Source organism: Tinamus guttatus, unplaced genomic scaffold (assembly GCF_059628265.1).
Source record: "Tinamus guttatus ecotype Peru unplaced genomic scaffold, ASM5962826v1 Tinamus_guttatus_pri_ptg000035l, whole genome shotgun sequence".
Classification (NCBI taxonomy): domain Eukaryota; kingdom Metazoa; phylum Chordata; class Aves; order Tinamiformes; family Tinamidae; genus Tinamus; species Tinamus guttatus.
The window spans coordinates 8,500,392-8,518,828 of record NW_028288569.1 but is presented as its reverse complement, the minus strand read 5'-3'; the positions used below and the strand labels follow the sequence as shown (position 1 = coordinate 8,518,828).

Below are 18,437 nucleotides of genomic sequence, written 5' to 3'. Positions count from 1 at the left end.
AGCCTGACTTTTGCAGAGATACTTATCTTTTCAGAGGTATTGAGAGGTATTCAGAGGTATTCCTTAAACTTTCCATCCTCCTCAAGTTCCGTTCTCAAGTCTCGTGCACTGCGCGGCCAACGTGCTGAAGGCGTTGGCTGTCGCCTCTCTGGGATCTTTGACTATCTGAATTTGATGGAATAGCTTCTTGCATCTGAATTTTAACTGTGATTTTTCCCTCTCTGTTCTCATGCAAGAACTCCCAGAATAGCTTTTTTTCTTTTTTCTCCCCAAACAGTTTTTCATTTTGTGTCTTGATGTTCTCTCTGGTGCTCACAAATGTGGTCTCGCCTTGTTTGTGTTGGTTCAAACGTTGCATCTAGAATTAGGCCTTTGATAGGCTCACTGCCTATTTAAATCTTCCTGCTAATTTCCTTTCTTTTTCACATCAAACACTCAAATGTTTCAGTTTCAAGGATCCCAAAGATTTATGGTCGTTGTGTGTCATTTTTCTTGTGTTATCACAACGCTGACTTCCATTCTCCAGTCAAGCAGTGGCAACATTATTTATCTTCACCCTTTTAGTATGTTCAAATAAATGCCATTTGTAAAAGTTTCTGCCAGTGCTGCCTCTGTGTACTGGTCACCTTCTCCATATATATCCGTAAAGTTGCCCTTTAAATTCTGAATCACAGAGTGGTTGAGGTTGGAAGGGACCTCTAGAGATCAGGAGAGACTGAAAATCTTGGCTTCATCATATCGATCGATATGCCCTTGCACCTTCATCTACATCTTCTGTCTGTATCCGCTTATCTTTTCCTTTTCCCTCCTTGTTTGCCTGCGTAGCTTTTAAGCTTCCCTTCCCTTCGGCACTTGTGGAGTGTGTGTCACTCCGGCGAATGACAGGGAACTTTTTCACACATTACACTGTGAGATTGGGAGATTAATAGCAACAAATTATCACTGGGGCCAAGGTTTAGGGAATCTAGAAATTGGTATTTTTGTTGAATAATGAGACTGTCTAGAGATGCACAAGTAGAAAAAGTGAAAGTGAAGAGATAAAAAAATCTTCTTCTTCAAGTTGACCAACTGGTAGGAAGAAATGCACTTTCTGAGAAAGATCAGCTCCCTCTTGCACGGTTTTACACTGTTGTCTGAAGCAAAGATCTAATCAGAAGTTCAACTGAAATATAGTGCGGGAAGATCCAACTACGAGCCCCACTTTTCCTCCTTCCAAAGCTCAAGTTTGACCCTGATTCTCTTGACCTTTTTGCTTTTCTTCCACTCCCAAATACATGTAGATCCTCTTGATGCAATTTCATTGTCATGGAGCAAAAGTCTTGGTTTCATTGTAGCGTGAAGCAAAGACACACTGCAAAATATCGAAACCAGACATGAAGTGAAAATGTTAATTTTAGTTAGTACTACTTTAAGCAAGTGGTACCAGCTAATTCTGGAAATGTGTTATGGGGTTAGAGAGATCACTGATCAGGTCAGTTACAGCAGTTTGTTTATTCCTTCTGTTGTTCTAAAGAAATATTTTTTTAATATTGGGAAGGTTTTTAATTATGGGAAGGTTATTAAAGGACATAGAGAAGGTGGAGATGAGGAAATAGTTCTTGCCTTGAAGATGGTTTCCTGTCTCACTTCTTATGTATTTAACAGAGGAATGGTTAAGTTGGGAAACAGGCCAAGAATGTAATATATATTTATAGAGCTGGTGATTACCAGTGCACCGAGACTGGCAGATCCCATCAACACAACTATTGCACCCTGTTAATCTAGCTGTTAACCAAACCATTAGAATAAGAGGGTCTTTCATGAACTCTGCTTTTTATTCCACTCGATACTGCAAATAGTTGCAACATTTTTCGAGGTCTGATGTCCCCCATGCTGTTTGCTACTCCTTAATTAACAATTTTCAGATATTATGTGTGATCCCTGCAACTGATGAGATCTTAGTGCCTTATCTTTTTATCTGATTAAAAGGTCTTGGAAGATTATCTGTCCAGTATTAGATGCCTAGTAACCTAATGCTGTCTAGGAGACCTAAGCTCTACTTTCTCTGCCCTCCTTGTTTTTTTATCTTGAAGGCTATTTGCTATGCATATTTGTTAGGATTAGTATTAAATTCCCCCAGCTGCATTTAGTAATGCTTGTGATTCTTTTGTACATTGTGACTGAAAATTCATCCTGACTAGTGCCTAATCTGCAGCTTTGATTTGGCTTCTTACTGTAATCACATTTTAAAGATGCACTGGCCCTGTTTGGAGGGCCTTAAAAGGTTCTTTTTTTTTTTTTTTGCCTGCAGATCTGGATTTTAAAGTTGACAACAAATTATTGTAAGCTGCTGAGCTGACACTTTATCTAATTAGTTCTTCTTTTCCTCGGCGTTCTCAGCCCCCAGAGGAGAACATGCGTCCCGGTTCAGTCATACGTTGGCTGGAAGCCTGAAACAAATCCCAGGCTGAGCCTCGAGCTTCGGTTCTTCCGTTGCTTGGGATTGACTCTGCGGGTTTGTTCCTATTTTGGTCTAGGCATAATTTGAGAGGGAAGCGTTCCTTGCAGCAGCCGTGTGCACGTCATCAACGCAGGGGAAAATGCAGCTGGGTCTGCGCAAATGCAGACCTGACCCGGCCCTGAGAACTCAACCCTCCTGTGCCTCAGTTCCCACGTCTGGGAAGGGGAATTAATATCTCATGTTGCAAACACAAATGAGCCCTCACGCCTCTTCCTCAAAGCACTCTGAGTGTTTTCGGCAAGACGTCTGTCCGGGCACAGTGCTGATGATTGCTTCTTTCTCTGGTTGAACCTTTTGACTGCTGCAGTCCTGGGCAGTCTATCTGCAATAACAAGGTGTTGTGTTGCTCCCGTGAATGGAGATGAAGTCAGGAAGTAGAGCATCGAGGAAAATCTTCGTAAGTTATTGCAGTTATTTATTAAAAGAACCTTGTATTAAGGGCCCTTATGCAAAACTTTCCCCAGCCTGATTGATTTCCATGAGTAAAGGAGCCTCTGCTCTCTACAGAGATGAAGACTTCTGATGACTTTAGTAGAAAATCAGCCCAGAAAGATGAATTTTTGAGTCTTCCTTTTCTTCCATAAAATGTGGATTTTGCATACAACTCTTAAAATTGCTGAAGGTTAAAGGTTCTCTAAAATCAGGTCTCTGTTTCCCTCCCGAACCCGATATCTGATGAGCATTTTAATTACAACGCCTGCCGGCTGTGAATGCCTGCATGGGTTGGCCACTCTTTTTTGGTTAAGTGCAAAATGGAGATCTGTAGCTGCCAGGAAAAAGCAGCCTTGTCCATGCAAGTGGTGGCTGCCATTTGTTTACCGCTGTCCTCCCTTCGCTCCTTGTTGGCTTCTTGGAAGCGGTGGCTGCTGACTGGAGTGACAGGTCTAAAGATCGGGAACGAGGAAATGCCTGTGGGCTGATACAGATTTTTTTTTAACCCCTGGATGATGCCCAGCCAGCCCCTTAATCCCTTTATGGGTCGGCCGTTCGCATCTGAAGCTGAGATAGTAGCAGTCCCCAGCCTTGCTGGAACCTGCGCATTGAAGTGTCTGAGCTGCTGAGCACTCCTAGCAGTGTGGACTAAAAGAAACAAAAGGCCTTTTTTTTCCTTCTGACTCGGCCATGTGTTTCCCAGGCAAATCCATCCACCTCAGCAGGAAAACGGTTCATTTTGCCGCTGTTTGCCCCCTTCTCTTCCCACTCCAATAAAAAGGGGAAATATATTTACCCAGCTTTACAACAGTTGTAAGGAAATCCTACCAGTGCTAGTAGGGAATGTCGTGCCCGTATTCTAAGACAGCAGCGACTGTACCTTCCTCCACTTGTTTCTACATGGTGTTAGCCCAAAATGTTTCCTGGACAGAGCAGGAATCTTCAGCTTTCTTCAGCTTTCCCTTTAGCAGATGGAAGATTTTTGGAACAAGCATGCACTGATTCCCACTGATGGGAAGGTTTCTGCATATGAGCCTTAATGTGAAAATAGGGGATACTTTAAGGGCAACTTTGTTCATTCTCACTGCAAAAAGCCCTCCAACTTATCCCTCTTACTCACAGTATTCATTGGCTATATGCTACAAATACCAGTGTCCCTGCACAGCTCAGGTCTTGAGCATGCTAGAAGCTGGATATCAGCTTTGGTTTATTCTCAATCACTGAAGTTAGGTAGTACTAAAACAAAAATCAATATAAAATAAAAGGATTTAATGGCCAGGAATCAAATCCTGTCCTGCTGTTGCTATTCATTACACAGTATTCTTCTGTGGTTAACTGTTTGCTCTGAATAAATGTCTAGAAATCTGTAGTGGCTCATAAGCTGTTCCAGAGAACAACTTGTGCTCTATGAAAACAAGCATTCATCAAAGTGCTCTCACATCAAATATTGTATGCCTGGCTGCATGATCTTTCAAATGGCCTGATCTCCTAAGCAGGGAGAAATCTAAAATACGTTCTATAGAAAATCAGAGGCTCTTGTTCTCTTCTAAGTTTAGTGTTTTGTTGTTGTTTGTTTGTTTTTTTACAATTCTGTTCAGTCTTGGTGGATGCATGCAGGATAGTAGGTAAGTAATGTGTTCAGGAATAACATTTCAGTGAGGTATAACCCCAGAAGCAGTAGGTTATATCGTACTAATGTGCTTTTCCTATACAAGAGATGAACTCTGCTGCTGTTTTATTAACCTTATTTATTATCAGCCTATGTTGTTGTATGCAATATAAAGTAGGACCCCACTCTGAGCCTTGTACGAAGACAGCAAAAGAGATAATCTGTGCCCTGAGTTGATTACAGTTTAAGCAGACATATTTTTGAGTATCTCCAAGGATGGAGACTCCAGTCTCTAGTTTCTTCTAGTAGAACTTTCCTTAGAAATTTGAAACTAATGGGTGTTTTGCAGTTGTTCTTAGAAAAGCAGACTTTGCTAATTACACTTTTATTGTTAGAGATTAAGGAATCATGTTATTTTAACTGCTGAAAGGAATTCAGTTATTTGAAATCACCACCACCTCACTTCAGATAGAAAGTAGAGTATGTCAAGTCAGTTCAGCTTTGCGTGTCCTGTAATGGCATTATATGCTGTCTCTTATGTGAAAACAAATACTGCATTGATATAAATACTTTTCAACTGCAAATTTTATTATTTATTTATCTATTCAGTACTATTTTGTGTGTGTTTCTTCAGGGCTCACTGGAAAGATTATAAAAGCCATCATCAGCGAAGGCTTCCAGATCTCAGCTTTACAGATGGTAAGTGTCCTTTTGTGTGTATTCTTCTGATAAACAGAAATTGGAGCAGTGCTATGTGTACTTCACAGCAAAGCACAGGTACAGGACCCTTGTGCAAACTGTATAGCAGCATTTCAGGTTCAGCGCTGTCCCTGTGATACTTGTATTTTATCATTCACTTCGTTGGGTCTGATCTGTTTCTTCTTGCTGCATGAATTTGCAGCACAACCCTCTGCCTCTCTGCACCTGGTTCCCTGTATTTAAACTGAGGATGATAATAGTTTCCTCTGGAGCAGTTTATCTCTTTGGAAAACATGCTAAGATTAGAGAATCGATTGTCAATATTCTTCCTTGACCTTTTTATTATAAATTTAGTGAAAACTTAGGGAAAGGATTTTCAGAGATTTTTAAAGGATTTTAATACCTTGGTCCCCATAGAAATTAAAGGACACTAACACAAAAATTGCTCCCGAGAGTAGACCCTGTGTTTTGTGAAAAGCTTGAGAGCAGAAATCTCTCTCTTTAGTCAAAGTAATAATATGCCCTCTAGTAGCCCACTAGTATGCAACAAACAGATCATCTTGGCTGTCAGTCAACATGACACACAAAATACAGTGATTACTTCTATTAAAGGCAGAAGAAGAGAGCACATCTTATCTTGCCTGTGTCATCTCTAGCTAAATTGCTGACAAAATTCGTATTGCAGCTGTAAAGCCACTCTTATACCTAGTGAAACTTAAAGGAGTATACTGAGGCTAAAAAAGGGCTATTTTTTCTTTTAAGACAGACGGGCTAACATTTTTGTTTTCTTAGTTCAACATGGAGCGTGCAAATGTGGAAGAGTTCTATGAGATTTACAAAGGTGTTGTCGCTGAATATCTGGTAGGTATAAGGTGAGGAAAAAAACTTTAAAAAAAATACCTGATTAAAAGAGGAAGTGGTCACATCTTTCCATTTTGGTATTTGTGATAGGATTTCATTTAGGAACCTGTTTTTGACCAATTCTAGCTTTTTCTGAAACTAACTCATTTTGAAACTTATGCTTGAAGCTGTGGAAAGAAAGTTGGTTCTTTTGAGTGAACTGTTGAGTCAAACCATCTGTAAAATACTGGAAAAAAAGGCCCTTAGCTAAGTTATGTTATTTTGGTAGAGCTATGACAATATCTCACATTTATATCTTTGTTCAATTTGATATTGCAGTAGTGCTTTGCAGCAGCATATATATTTATTAGTTCATTTAGGAAACGGGTAGTTATTATGAGTGCTTTACTGATGGTTTTTCTGTAGTTCTTTATTGATCTGACTTTGGAAAACTTGAGACGAATTTGAGGTAGCTGCCATCCCAGTGGGCATGTAAGACTCTATATTATTAAGCCACAGAGTACTCAAGATAAAACTTCCTGCTAGCAAATGGAACCATAGGAATATGAAAAGAGGAGCTTGTGTTTCTAAATCAACTTCTTACAGAGCTTTTCAGATCTTTCTGCAAATAAGAATGAGCTTAGCTTCAGTGCCATGATATGTACTATGCAAGTTATCTTTAATTTATAAATGGTTAAATTGTTAAAAATTTCTCTGGATAGTTACTGATATTGATCTGACAGTGTGACAGTTTTTTCCTCTCTTTTTTCTTTTGTGATTGTTGAATCTAATTTATCTCAGCAGATTTTGTGTATTTGTCTTTAATTAGGTCTGGAGTAGTGGTAGTTTTCTATTATATTGGGAAATACTCATAAACACTCATACTCTTCTGCTTAATGCCCTTTGTGCATGACCAAAGGAAGGCTAGCAGGCAGTTTCTAGTTTCATGGCAGAACTCACATGTGGAGATATCTACCTAGGATTTCAAGACCCAGAGAATCTCATAGTGCTGTAGAGGTCTTTGCTTTGAACCAAAGTGGAACTTTTCTATCATCTTCTATAGCTCTTTTGTACAACCTCTGACCCTCAAATAAGTTGCAAAATTAAGTCAAATAATTTAATTGGAGGGTTACTCAGATAGGAAAGTAATGCATGACAAGTCAATAAATGGCATATGTTTTAGATGAGATTTGAAGAAAAGTGAGAATTTGAGACTCTGTCCTACAATCCATATTTGCCAGAAGCGCTCAGATGAAACGAATGAGACATCTACATGGACTCAGGAGATCTGTGAGATGGAAAATGTGGGAAAGGCAGTCGTGCTGGTAAAGGAATAAGACTTGGGAACAGCAGTAGATACTGTCAGTGAAAGTCAAAGAGGAAAAAGTATGTTGAGATAAAGGATGATGAAGAAAAGAATATGGTTTATCCTATCTGTAACTCAGAACAGTCTGATTTGAGTTTTTATTTTCACTCCAAAATAACTTGGGGCAGAAGATACTTGCCATTCAGAAATCCCAAGTGTCTTTTCAAAACCTGCACTCTCGTTTCCTTCAGGCAGCCCATGCCTGGTGAAAAGAGAAATCTGAGCACCTGTCCCGAATTTTAGTTTGTTGTTCCCTAATCCACAGGCCCTGCACAGTTATTGTTAAATAACTATCTGCTGAAGAAAATTAAATTTAGCTGTAAGTGAGAATCTTGCCAAAGAGGCAGTGACTTATAAACTCTTTATAAACTCTGATCTGGACAAGATGAGCTTGTGTAGGGCAGATCAAGGGCCCCTGCCGTGTGCTGCTGCTGTTGGGATGTCAATACTGATTCAGAAACAACAGAAGAGGGAGGATCAAGGAAAACCCCAACTTGCAGGGAAGAGTTTGGTTGATTCGAGTAAAGTTTAAAGCCCATTTTTTTCCTGCTTTCCTGTTAACAGTTACTTAAATGAAATAATTCAATGGAATCATACAGATCTGTGACTTTTTGGCAATTCATTGCTTGTTAACAGGGACAGGAGTTGTGCCATTTGACCTGATATTAAGAATCTGATGGAGATAAGAGTTTATGGAAGTGAATTTTTTTTTTCTGTTGTAGAGCATGAAGCTGGTCTGTACTCTTTTTTTTTTTTTTTTTTTGCATTCTCACAGGAATATTTCTACCTGCATTTCTTAAGGACAGGTTGGTAATAGAGCTTCTCGGCTAAAATTCTGTCCCATTTACTTCACAGCAGTGAGATTAAGCATATGCCCTTAACATGGAATTCGTTGTGAGGATACCAACCCTCTGGAGCAATGCTGCTCGAGCCAGAGTCTTCATGCAGTTAGCTGCTGTCAGGTGGCAGAGAGAGACTTAATCCTTGTTTTCCTATTGCTCTTTGACCATTCTGAATATTCTTTTTCTGTGCCATAGCTGATCTTTAACCTGTCCATGGCTGGTGGGCATGAATATTGCTTGTTCCACGTCCTCCCTTACTTCCTCCCTGTGTCTTTTCCTCGCCTGTTTCCCTATTAGTTTCATTTATTGAATTATCTTGATTTGTTAAATACATGTCTGCCCAAATCTCTAGGCAAGGCTCCACTTACAAGAGCTGGTTTTAATAAAGGAGGTCAGGCTGGAACATTAAAATAGATTCTTTCTGCTTGTGAAATCTATGCCTCTGATTAATAACTCCAAATTGGCACTAATGCCAGGAGTTGATTTTAGCTTATGCAAGCTAAGACTCATCTTCACCACATGCTCAGAACTCACTGTGGCACCTTGATCTCTGGGAGACTCTTGGGAAACAGATGATTTCAGTGTGATTCCTGGGCTGGTGGACCAAAAGGATCCAAATCATGAATCCTTTCCCTGTGCCCTGTTTTTCCCCCAAAAAGTGTGTTGCATTGATTCAATCTACAGTGTGAGAAGCACTGTATGAGAAGCACATAGCACTGTGAAATCCTAGTCAAGATCAGTAAGGATATAACTGCAAAATAATCTAAAATAAGCTAAAAAGAATCTAAAATACTGTGGATGCTGTTGCATGTTACTCAGTATTCTCATGAAGCTGAATATCCAATTTACTTCTTTGTTTCATGCCTTTGCTTTCCTAAATATGCTTAATTTTTATTGTATTGTAAATTTGGGTCTAGTTTTGAGAAGTGCAGCCCTTGATTGTGTTCTACAATGCTCAGATTTGTTTTCATTTTTTTTCTCTTCTAGGAGATGGTTACTGAGCTGTGCTCAGGCCCTTGCATAGCAATGGAGATTATACAGCCCGAGCCTCCAAAAGTGTTCAGAGACTTCTGCGGGCCCTCTGATCCTGTAAGTACTTGAGTGAGTGACAAGGAACACTTAAAATTGGTGTGCTGCCTGTGTGGATGAAAATATCATAGTATGCCTTGGCTGCTGTGTGTTTGTAGCTTTTCTTTGAAACAGCTAAGCTGTGTGTTACTGTGGAGATCAGATGGACCAATTTGCAAATCCTGTAGCAACCCCACCGAACTTACTGAAACCAGATGATGAAACATTGTGATGATATTTATGTGAATGGAAAGCTATCTAAGGAAAAATCTCTGTTAAAAGATTCATGAATACTGTAACACAGGTCTTCAGAGCCCTGGAACAAATTGTTACTCTTTGAGTATGCTGGTGTAAATCAAACAATAGTTCACTGTAGTCTGTGGTATTTTCCTAGGATGAAACTGTAAAAGGAGAATTAGCTCCTCTGATTATTTGGAAGAAAAAAAATTGCCAAACTTGAGTTCTTGTAGCTGTGTGCTATGCTAATGTTTCTAGGTTTTCTTTTTCATGTCTTGGGGTGAGTAAGTAGTGTGCAAGATACTTCATGCAATGTGGAGTCAAGCATAAATGCTGTCTAAAAAGAATTTGCAGTTTTGTTTAATCAATGAAGGCCAATACGCCACAAAGGAGCCAGGCAGTGAAATACAAGATGCAGGCAACGTGGTCAGGTTCTGTATATTTTATGTTATGAATAAAACTCCTAATATATATTTCTCATAGATTTATATTTTAAGGGGAAACAAGTTGTTCAGGGTATGTTGGTCTTCAGATCCACACTTCCTCCTGTAGGAGCCACAAGTTAAAGGTGTTTTCCAGACCTTTTGCCTTCTCTAGTTTGGCCGCATTCAGCGTTTCAAAATGTCTTTCTGCTAGATTAGCATCTTAGAGCAAAACTTGTTTATCTGACTTAGGTTAAACTCAGGCAGTAATGTACATAGTATGGTGGTCTGAGATTTATTTATTTTTCCATGTTTAAGTTTTCTGATCTTTCAGACTTTCAAAGATGCAGCTCTTTTGTTTGTGCTCACAATATCGTTTTCATATTTCTGTTTGTTTCAGCCTGCAGCTGACATGTTAATAACATAATATCATCACACACACTACAGCTGCTTTAAGTTACTGGAGACAAGGATAACTATCCAAGAGGAAGTTCCTATTTTCCCATTTTCAGCCAACATGGTTATGACTGAAGAAATTGATGATTGTTGGGGGAACTGAGGCATGCATAAACTGATGGCTCTTCTGGGCAGCACAAGAACACAACAGAAGAGGGAACTAAATCCCTGCCTCTAAATTTCTTGCTAGTGACCCCTATCCATACTGTTTGTGTTTCCCTTTTAATTGTTAACTCTATGACAAAATGAGTAAAAACAACTACCTGCCTGCTTTCAGTGGAGGCAGATGTCTAGAGTTTTGGGCATTGATCATATAGCGTTTGCAATAAAAGTCTGTTTGGTCGTTTGGTAGACAAGCAGATGTGTTACATACTCCTGCCTACTGCTCTCTGGAAGAATTACAGCCAAATTGATTCTTCAGGCATAGTGTTGGTAGCTCGTCTCTTTGAGGAAGAAGTGGCTAAGGTTCCTCAGCAGACTTTTATCATTTCCAGCTGGTGCAGTCAGAGAAGGTCCTGCCTAAACACTGTGGTCACGGTATCTGTCTCCAAGAGGGCTAGCAGAAACTGCAACAGCAGTTTCATTATCTAGCAAGGTTACATGCAGAGCAGGAGATATCCATGGACTGGTATGCTGGTGACTCAAGTAAATGCGTCATGCAAGTAGTATGTTATCTCTGAGAGATCTAGATCTGTGTTTATGTACACTAGATCGTGATGTGAATGCACAATGCTTATAAAGGAAGGTGCAGACCAAATTCTGAAGCTGTAGAACAGAATGTAACTGTTGGGGTCTCTGTCTTCTGTTTAATGCAGTAGTATGCAGCTCTGCAAGCAGCGCCAGTGAAGTCACTGGGATTGCTCTCGAAGCAAGGTGCTGCTTGGAGTGAGTAAAGGTGCTGGAATTTCACGTTGCATAATGAATGTCATCGAATCATGTGTGCTGTTAATTACATCTCTGATACACAGCAAATGTAGTAGTTACTCTGTGGCAAATCAGGTGTCTACATTGGATCTTAAGGATCTGAACATTAACAGCCCTTCCAGTCTGCTCTTGGTTTTGTTTAGAGAGGCAATTGGGGCACACTTCAACAAAAGGCATCCAAAGGAGGTGATATGAGTTTACCAAATCAAAGCGAGATGTTGTTTGGAGATAAGTCTGCTTCTGTCCAATCCTTGGTTTAGGGCTGGATAAAAAATGAGTATAAATGCTTTACTTCATTAAAGTTCTATTTGCAAAATGGAACATACCTAGCTGCACACTACTAAAAATAAAATGGGATTTAATGCTGTCTTTTGTAACTGGTTAAAATTTGCTAGTACTGTGAGGCTCTCTGCCAAAAAAAAAAAAAAAAACAGAAACAAAAAACCTTTGTTATTATAAAATAGCTTATAAATGCTTCATTAAAAGATCTCATGTGAGCCCTGCTGGCTCTGTGCTCACGGAGCGCTAGCCCCTGTGGGTAGCAAACAGGCGAGGTGAAGAGCTGCTCCGCAGCCCTTGGTGCTTCTTGTGTTCCCTTCCTACACTGGCACGTTTTGAGTGAGGGGCCCCTTGGGTCGCTGCCCTCTTGGTGCACCATCACCATCCCTAACGATCCGTGGCTGAAGCTCTTGGAGTCGGTTTGTTTCTGTCTTTGGTGGTCTCCTCTGAGGCCTTTCTGTTCTCTATCAGCTATGGTGCTTGTTCTGTTGTCTTCTGACTGCAGGCCTCCAGCTTAGCCTTTTCCCACAGCCGCATCCCAGACCAGTCATGTAACTTCCTAGCATGACAGTCCCCTTTTTGCAACTTATCCTCTCTGTCCTGGAGGGTCTCTGTAGGTATTACTGCTTTACTTACTGTTGCAGCTGGTGGGTAACCCAGTAAAAGGTCAGCAGGCTGTTCTGATGCCCATCTTGAGAACAGCCTTTCTTTATAATGTTTATATAGGTTGTTAAGGTAGATCTCTGAATTTTGCATGTGGTCACTGAAACAAGACTCTAGATTTTTTAAGGAAGGGAAGCACCTACAAGCCTCTGCTAAGCCCCCAAAGCTAGGAGCAATTGAGCACTTTTATTTATATATTTGCATTTTCAATAGGAATGGGATTTCGGAAATGCTTCTGAGTTCCACTGATTTTTCCATGGTTTGTTGGAATCATTTAAATGCTTTTCTAAACTGTACAATTAAATTGTGTTATGCAGGTTGATAAATTACTGCCTTAATGCTGTATACAATTATTTTATTTTGTTTCTACTGGTACAGTTCTGAAGTTCATAGGTTAGGATACCCTTAGTTTTTGTCCCCTTGCCAGTAGGTATCAATATAATCACAAGATTGTGCTGCTGTAACACTTCCCTGCGCTTTATTTACATTAGCTGTGTTGCATCATGTCACTGAAATATCACTTAAGATGAATTAATCATTCTTGACTCAGCCTTCATAAATTGAAAATTCATCATGAAGCAGACCAAAGTGTTTGCAGAACCTTTTCTTCCTCATTTTGCAAGTTGCTGTTGAACAGCAATGATTACAAAGCTGTTTATCTGTCAAATGTTTTTTTGGGGCCATTTGTCTTTCACTTTTTTTGTTCCTTAATACTCTGTGTCTGATTGCCAACACCCAAAATAACCTTATAGACCCCATGTTGTCCCTTAAATCAGCTGGGGAGTGGCAGAATTAGGGAGACGTATGGCTGGAGATGCTTGAGCCTTCCGTGATCAGTGAGAACACGAGAGCTGGGAGCAGGAAAGAAGAGCAGGGGCAGCAGCTAGGGAAGCCTTTGCTCGTGGCTAGTGTGAGAGTCCAGCTGCTCAGCCTCTCAGGTATTTTTCTGCATGAAAAAGTTCAGGCCTTTTGGATAATAATAAATACTTTCAACCCTCCTCACTCATTTTTGGGGCATATGTTTGAACACAAACAAGGGTAGCTCTGTGGTTTCTCTATTCCCACTGGGCCAGGCCCACAGTAAAGTTCTTCCTTTCTGCTAGCTAGAGCCCTGTGTTTCTCCCCGAGGGTGCTCCCCTCCATGATTATGTGGCGTGTAGTAATTTGCACTGCTTCAAACACGTTTCAGTTGCAGACAAATTGGAGACAGCTGACTTGCCCAGGTGATTAATGTCCCTTCTAAAAGCTAGGAAGCCAAAAGCAGCTGTGTATGGTACTGTTGCCAGCGAATCATTTTTCAGTTGAATAACTGAAAAAACAAAAACGATTCTTGTCATTCTTAATCCCCCTCCCTACCTCAGCCCCCAGTGTCCATGACACTGTGACGTGCAGTATGTGAACTGTAGCATACTGCATTAGGATGTTGCTTTTAGGAGTGTGGGAGGCAGTTCAAACCCAACAGAGACCAGAATTTCCTCTTGATCATAATGGCACTGCCCTGATTATCTTGAGTGCTCTCCCCAGAGATTGATTTGACTCAGTTAGGGTAACATGAAGGACCTCACTGAAGAGTAGGGCTGCAGGTACATGAGCGGGGGGCTGGTTCCAAATGAATTAGAGCAGCAGTAGACAAATGGTGAGAGAAAAAAGTATTGCCTTCAGTTTCCAAGTGGAAAAGAGCCTTAGAAAGGAAATGCTATCCAAGGTTGGTCAAGAATCCAGGCATTTCATCTAAAAGGTCTCTGTCAAGTTTCAGAGCAGTGTCATGACAATAAAGGCATGATTTTCTCTGTCAGAGCTCTCAACATTAATGCTTTTGTTGCCTTCCACTATGAGCACTGCACACACTTTGCTTGGATCTGCCCTTATAAACCACCTGGAAGCTGCCTCCTGTCTTTGCTTGATTCTGAGGAGTGCTGCAAAACTAGGAATTCGTGGGCCTTAAATAGCCTGGAATACATCTGTGCTGTGCTGTGCTGCCTTCCTGGGCATGAATAGTGGCTTGCAGTAGTCATACTTTCAGCTCTTAGACTTGACATGTATTTAAAATGATGCAATAGTCAGCTGAAAGCTCTTATCTGTGGTACCTGCCTCTTCCCATAGTAACTGGCTGGCTTAGTGGAATTCAAGCAATGCTGTAAGGAATACTGGTGTAATCAGACTTGTGTGATGGCAGTCGTAGCTGACAGGTGACAGGCTGAGGTGCCTAGCTGTTGGCTTTCTGTTCAAGTGGTAGCTTTACGCTGCAGCTGAGGCCGTCTGCAGATACCCATAAAATAAACTGCAGCACAAAGAGCACAGCTGAGAGCACTGTGCTACCACGTTTGCAAAGGGCAGTCTGCCCAATTACTCAGGGCCTTTATCTGAAAAGTACTCAGAGGGAGATCAAGAGGAAAGATATGTGTCTGAGCAGTTTCAGAAAATGGAATATATTAATCAAAGGATATACATTAAACAATAGAATATCAATGCTTAGCCCTTTATAAATGTAAAGGAATACTTTTTTATTTATCTGGCATGAATAAAGTAGACTTTTCTCAGTTAAGAAATATAGCTCATGAGTGTGGAAGATGCTCATAGATAAAGTTTAAAGGGGTAATGCAATTTGCATTTTAGGAAGAGAAGCTATGGTAAAGGAACTTGTTCAGTGACCAATTACACCTGTGGCAAAGAGGTAACTGCTCTAGACAGCTAGGAGAAGGAATTAAAATTTTATGAAAGCAGACTTATACAAACCAGGAAACAAACCTTTTGAAATGAAAGAATTGCTGACTGTAGCCAGGGTTGAATAGAAAAGGGGTTATTTTTGTTTTAAAGACACGGCACTATTTGGACCACTAGGGGCAAACACAGCACAGAGTGCCTTATCTGTAGAGCTGTTCTGCTAAAACACAGTAGGAAAGAAACAGAAAGCTTGCAGGATAAGCACATGGTCACAGAAGAGAAATGCTAGGGGCTCCTGCCAAGACTGAAAAGGAGTGGGTGTCTGTTGTCCCATGCGGCTCAGGAAGAAAAGGGCTAGCACAGAAACTGCAACCCTGGAGCTGGGGGATGCTAACCAGGGCATCCTATCACTGCCTGAGCTTGCTGACGTCCATGTCTCATTTATTGGTGTTTATCAGAATCACAGAATGGTTGAGGTTGGAATGGACCTCTAGAGATCATTCAGTCCAACCCCCTTGCTCAAGCAGGGACACCTAGAGCACGTGGCACTGGGTCGCATCCAGGGAGGTTTTGAAGATCTCCAAATCACTCTTTACACTCACCCTACTCCTGCTCTCTAGATATTCAGGGGAATACATGGCCAGGTCGCTTACAGTTAGACTTTGTTTGCTTTCTACATGTCAAAATACCGCTTAAGACAAATGTTACAAATACCTAAAACAATTGAAACGTAACTAAAACAAGAAAAATCAAAGAGCAATACTTGGGAGTGGGCCTACACGCTTTGTTTCTTTTCTGAGATAAACTTCTCCAGACTAAACAGGCCCAGCTCACTTAGTCTTTCTTCATAAGATAGATGCTCTAGTCCTTTAATCATAATCTTTGTTGCTCTGCGCTGGACCCTCTCTAGAAGCTCAATGCCCTTCTTGTACTGAGGTACCCTGAACTGCACCCAGTACTCCAGATGTGGCCTCACCAGAGCTGAGGAAAGGGGCAGGATCCCCTCCTTTGACCTGCTGGCAACGCTCCTCCTGATGCAGGCCAGGATCCCATTGGCCTTCTTGGCCATGAGGGCACATTGCTGCCTCATGGTCAACTTGTTGTCAGCCAGGACTCCCAAATCCTTCTCCTTGGAGCTGCTTTCCAGCAGGTCAGTCCCTAATCCGTACTGGTGCCTGGGTTTATTCCTCCCCAGGTGCAGGATCCTGCACTTGTCCTTGTTGAACCTCATGAGATTCCTCTCTGCCCAATTCTCCGTCCTGTCTAGGTCTCTCCGAATGGCAGCACAGCCCTTGGGAGTGTCAGTTTATGTCCTGACCTCTGAAGCAGTTAAGAGACCTTACGTTAATCCTTCAGTCTAAAACCACAGCTTTACTCTTTTGCCTCCTCTTGATGCAGCTCCTTAGTTGAAACAGCTGCTGGTCACATGTTGTCAGGGAATTGTTCAAATGATTACTTAGTATTCATAAAACATTTGTAATGCTATAAAAACTAGTGCTTTTATTTTGGGTCTTTTAAACTATGCTGATATGCAAACAAAAAGGTTGTTTATAGCATGTGATACCAGGAGTTACCATCAGGTATGTGGTCCTGGGCTACCATTTATTTTTTAGTAGTCTTCAGAGCTTTTAGGGAACTGCCAATCCCAACCAAAAGTGACGCGAGTACCGTATACTGTGAGATAGTGCTGAAGCGATGGGACCTGCTGCAATATTTTTTGCTTGAGAAGGAATTTCATATATTTGCCTTAAATTCTAACCTGCAATCTTTTTATATTGGGGATTTCGAGTATTAACACATTTTTGTATTTTTGCATCAATGGCAAACAGCCAAAGGAGAGATTAGGTAGTTTAAAACATGTGGGTGAACCCTCTCGAGCTGGAGTCTGCTCTAGTTCCATTCCTGACCTCCTTGTGTGACCTTGGACGAAAAGTTCAATGTGTTTCTGCCTCAGTTATTGCATCAGTTAAATAGGGATAATAGTCTGAGCCTAACAGTGTTGATGCTCTGAAGAGTTTGTTTTGTGTAGCTCTTCTGTGAATCTCTGGAACAGAAAGGAACTGTGTATGAGGCCAGAAAGTTTGTGTTCAGTCTTAGAAACACATTAGCAGCATAATATTTTTGTGTTACATAATATAGGTAGTAGTTTGGGAAAGTATATAAAAAGCATTTTTGAGCTCCCAAGAGTCTTGTGTTCACTGTTAGGTAGCACCTTCATTGCTGTTTCAACGTGGGTTCTCCCTATAGCCTAGGGAACCCTGCTCAGACTGCTGACAGCAAAAGGCATCATTTGCTTCAGGAAAGTTTAATAATCTGGTTCTTGGATGAAGAAGTATTTCATGTCATCAGTTACCTGCAGATAGCCCAAATCATGTAATAATAATAAAAAATGTGTATTCAGCACCAGACCATTATCAGCTAGAGTAGCAAACAGATCGATAACAGTTACCATGTCCTGCTGTCTAAGGCCTGCAGTGGGAAAGACATGATTGAATTGCTTGGATGTTATTTAGGGTCAGTCATCGGATTCTGCCCTTTCAGTTTTTAATTTCCACATTAGTGTCTAGATGCCTAATGAAAAGGCTGCACGGGCTGCGAGTGCCAAGGTCCCTTAGCTGGGGGACACAATGATTTCTTTGGCTGGGGAGGTGCCTGCGGGGAGATGGTGCCCTCCAAGGCAGCCCCCTTCTGCTGAGCTGGCTCTGCTGGCTCTCAGAGCCTGAATTTGACTTAGTTAGGTCTTCTTCCTCGCTCAGCAATTACGGTTTGGAGATGACCAGCCTGTCCATCTCTTGCACACCAGCATCTCAATGTCACCCTTTGCAGGAGATAGGAAGTCCTCTGGTAGGAAAAAGGCCTTCACGCTTGCTGAAATAGGCCTTTGCGGGGAGATGGGAACCCAAAGCAGGGAGCCCGTAGTGGTGTTGGAGCCTTTCAGTAGCCAGTGCTGCTTTAGCTGTGGCTTGCCCTGCCAGCAGGTTGCTGGCAGGTGACAGCTGCTCAGTGTCACGTGCCACTGGAGTTCATAGGCTTGCTTTAGTCCCCAACAGGAAGGAGCAGGTGTTGAAAGTCAGCTCTATTAGTGGTGATCAGCAGTCTCAGCCAAGAGGGCTCTGCTCCTTTCTGCCTCTGGAGAGAAGGTTCTGGAAACTTCTGGTAGGGGATAGAAAGGTGGGTGCCTTTGCCTCCTGTTAGTGGCTGCTGGAAGGCTTTTCCTTGCTCAGCTGCAAAAAAGCCCACCTAGCCAATGCAAGGTTTTTGTGATTTCTTTTACTGCCAGTCCCTGTGATATTTTCGTATCCCTTGTTGACAAAGCCCCTTCTCAGCAGCAGTTTCGAGGCATTTTGGGGAGGTTACCAGTCAAAGGTCCTGTATGCCCGCCTGGAAAGCAGCATCGACTCGGGAAGCCGTCCCGACCAGCAGAAGCTTCACCATC

The 18,437-nt window shown here is 41.5% G+C and overlaps 1 protein-coding gene across 1 annotated transcript in view; it reads left to right on the top strand.

Annotated features, from left to right (window-relative positions):
• The window catches only part of NME7 (NME/NM23 family member 7), an 84,710-nt gene that overhangs the window by 38,383 nt on the left and 27,890 nt on the right, over positions 1 to 18,437 (top strand). The window contains exons 8-10 of the mRNA XM_088534036.1: positions 5,176 to 5,240; positions 6,033 to 6,101; positions 9,276 to 9,377. Coding sequence (XP_088390162.1) covers positions 5,176 to 5,240; positions 6,033 to 6,101; positions 9,276 to 9,377 — 236 coding nt within the window. The remainder of the gene's footprint in view (positions 1 to 5,175; positions 5,241 to 6,032; positions 6,102 to 9,275; positions 9,378 to 18,437) is intronic.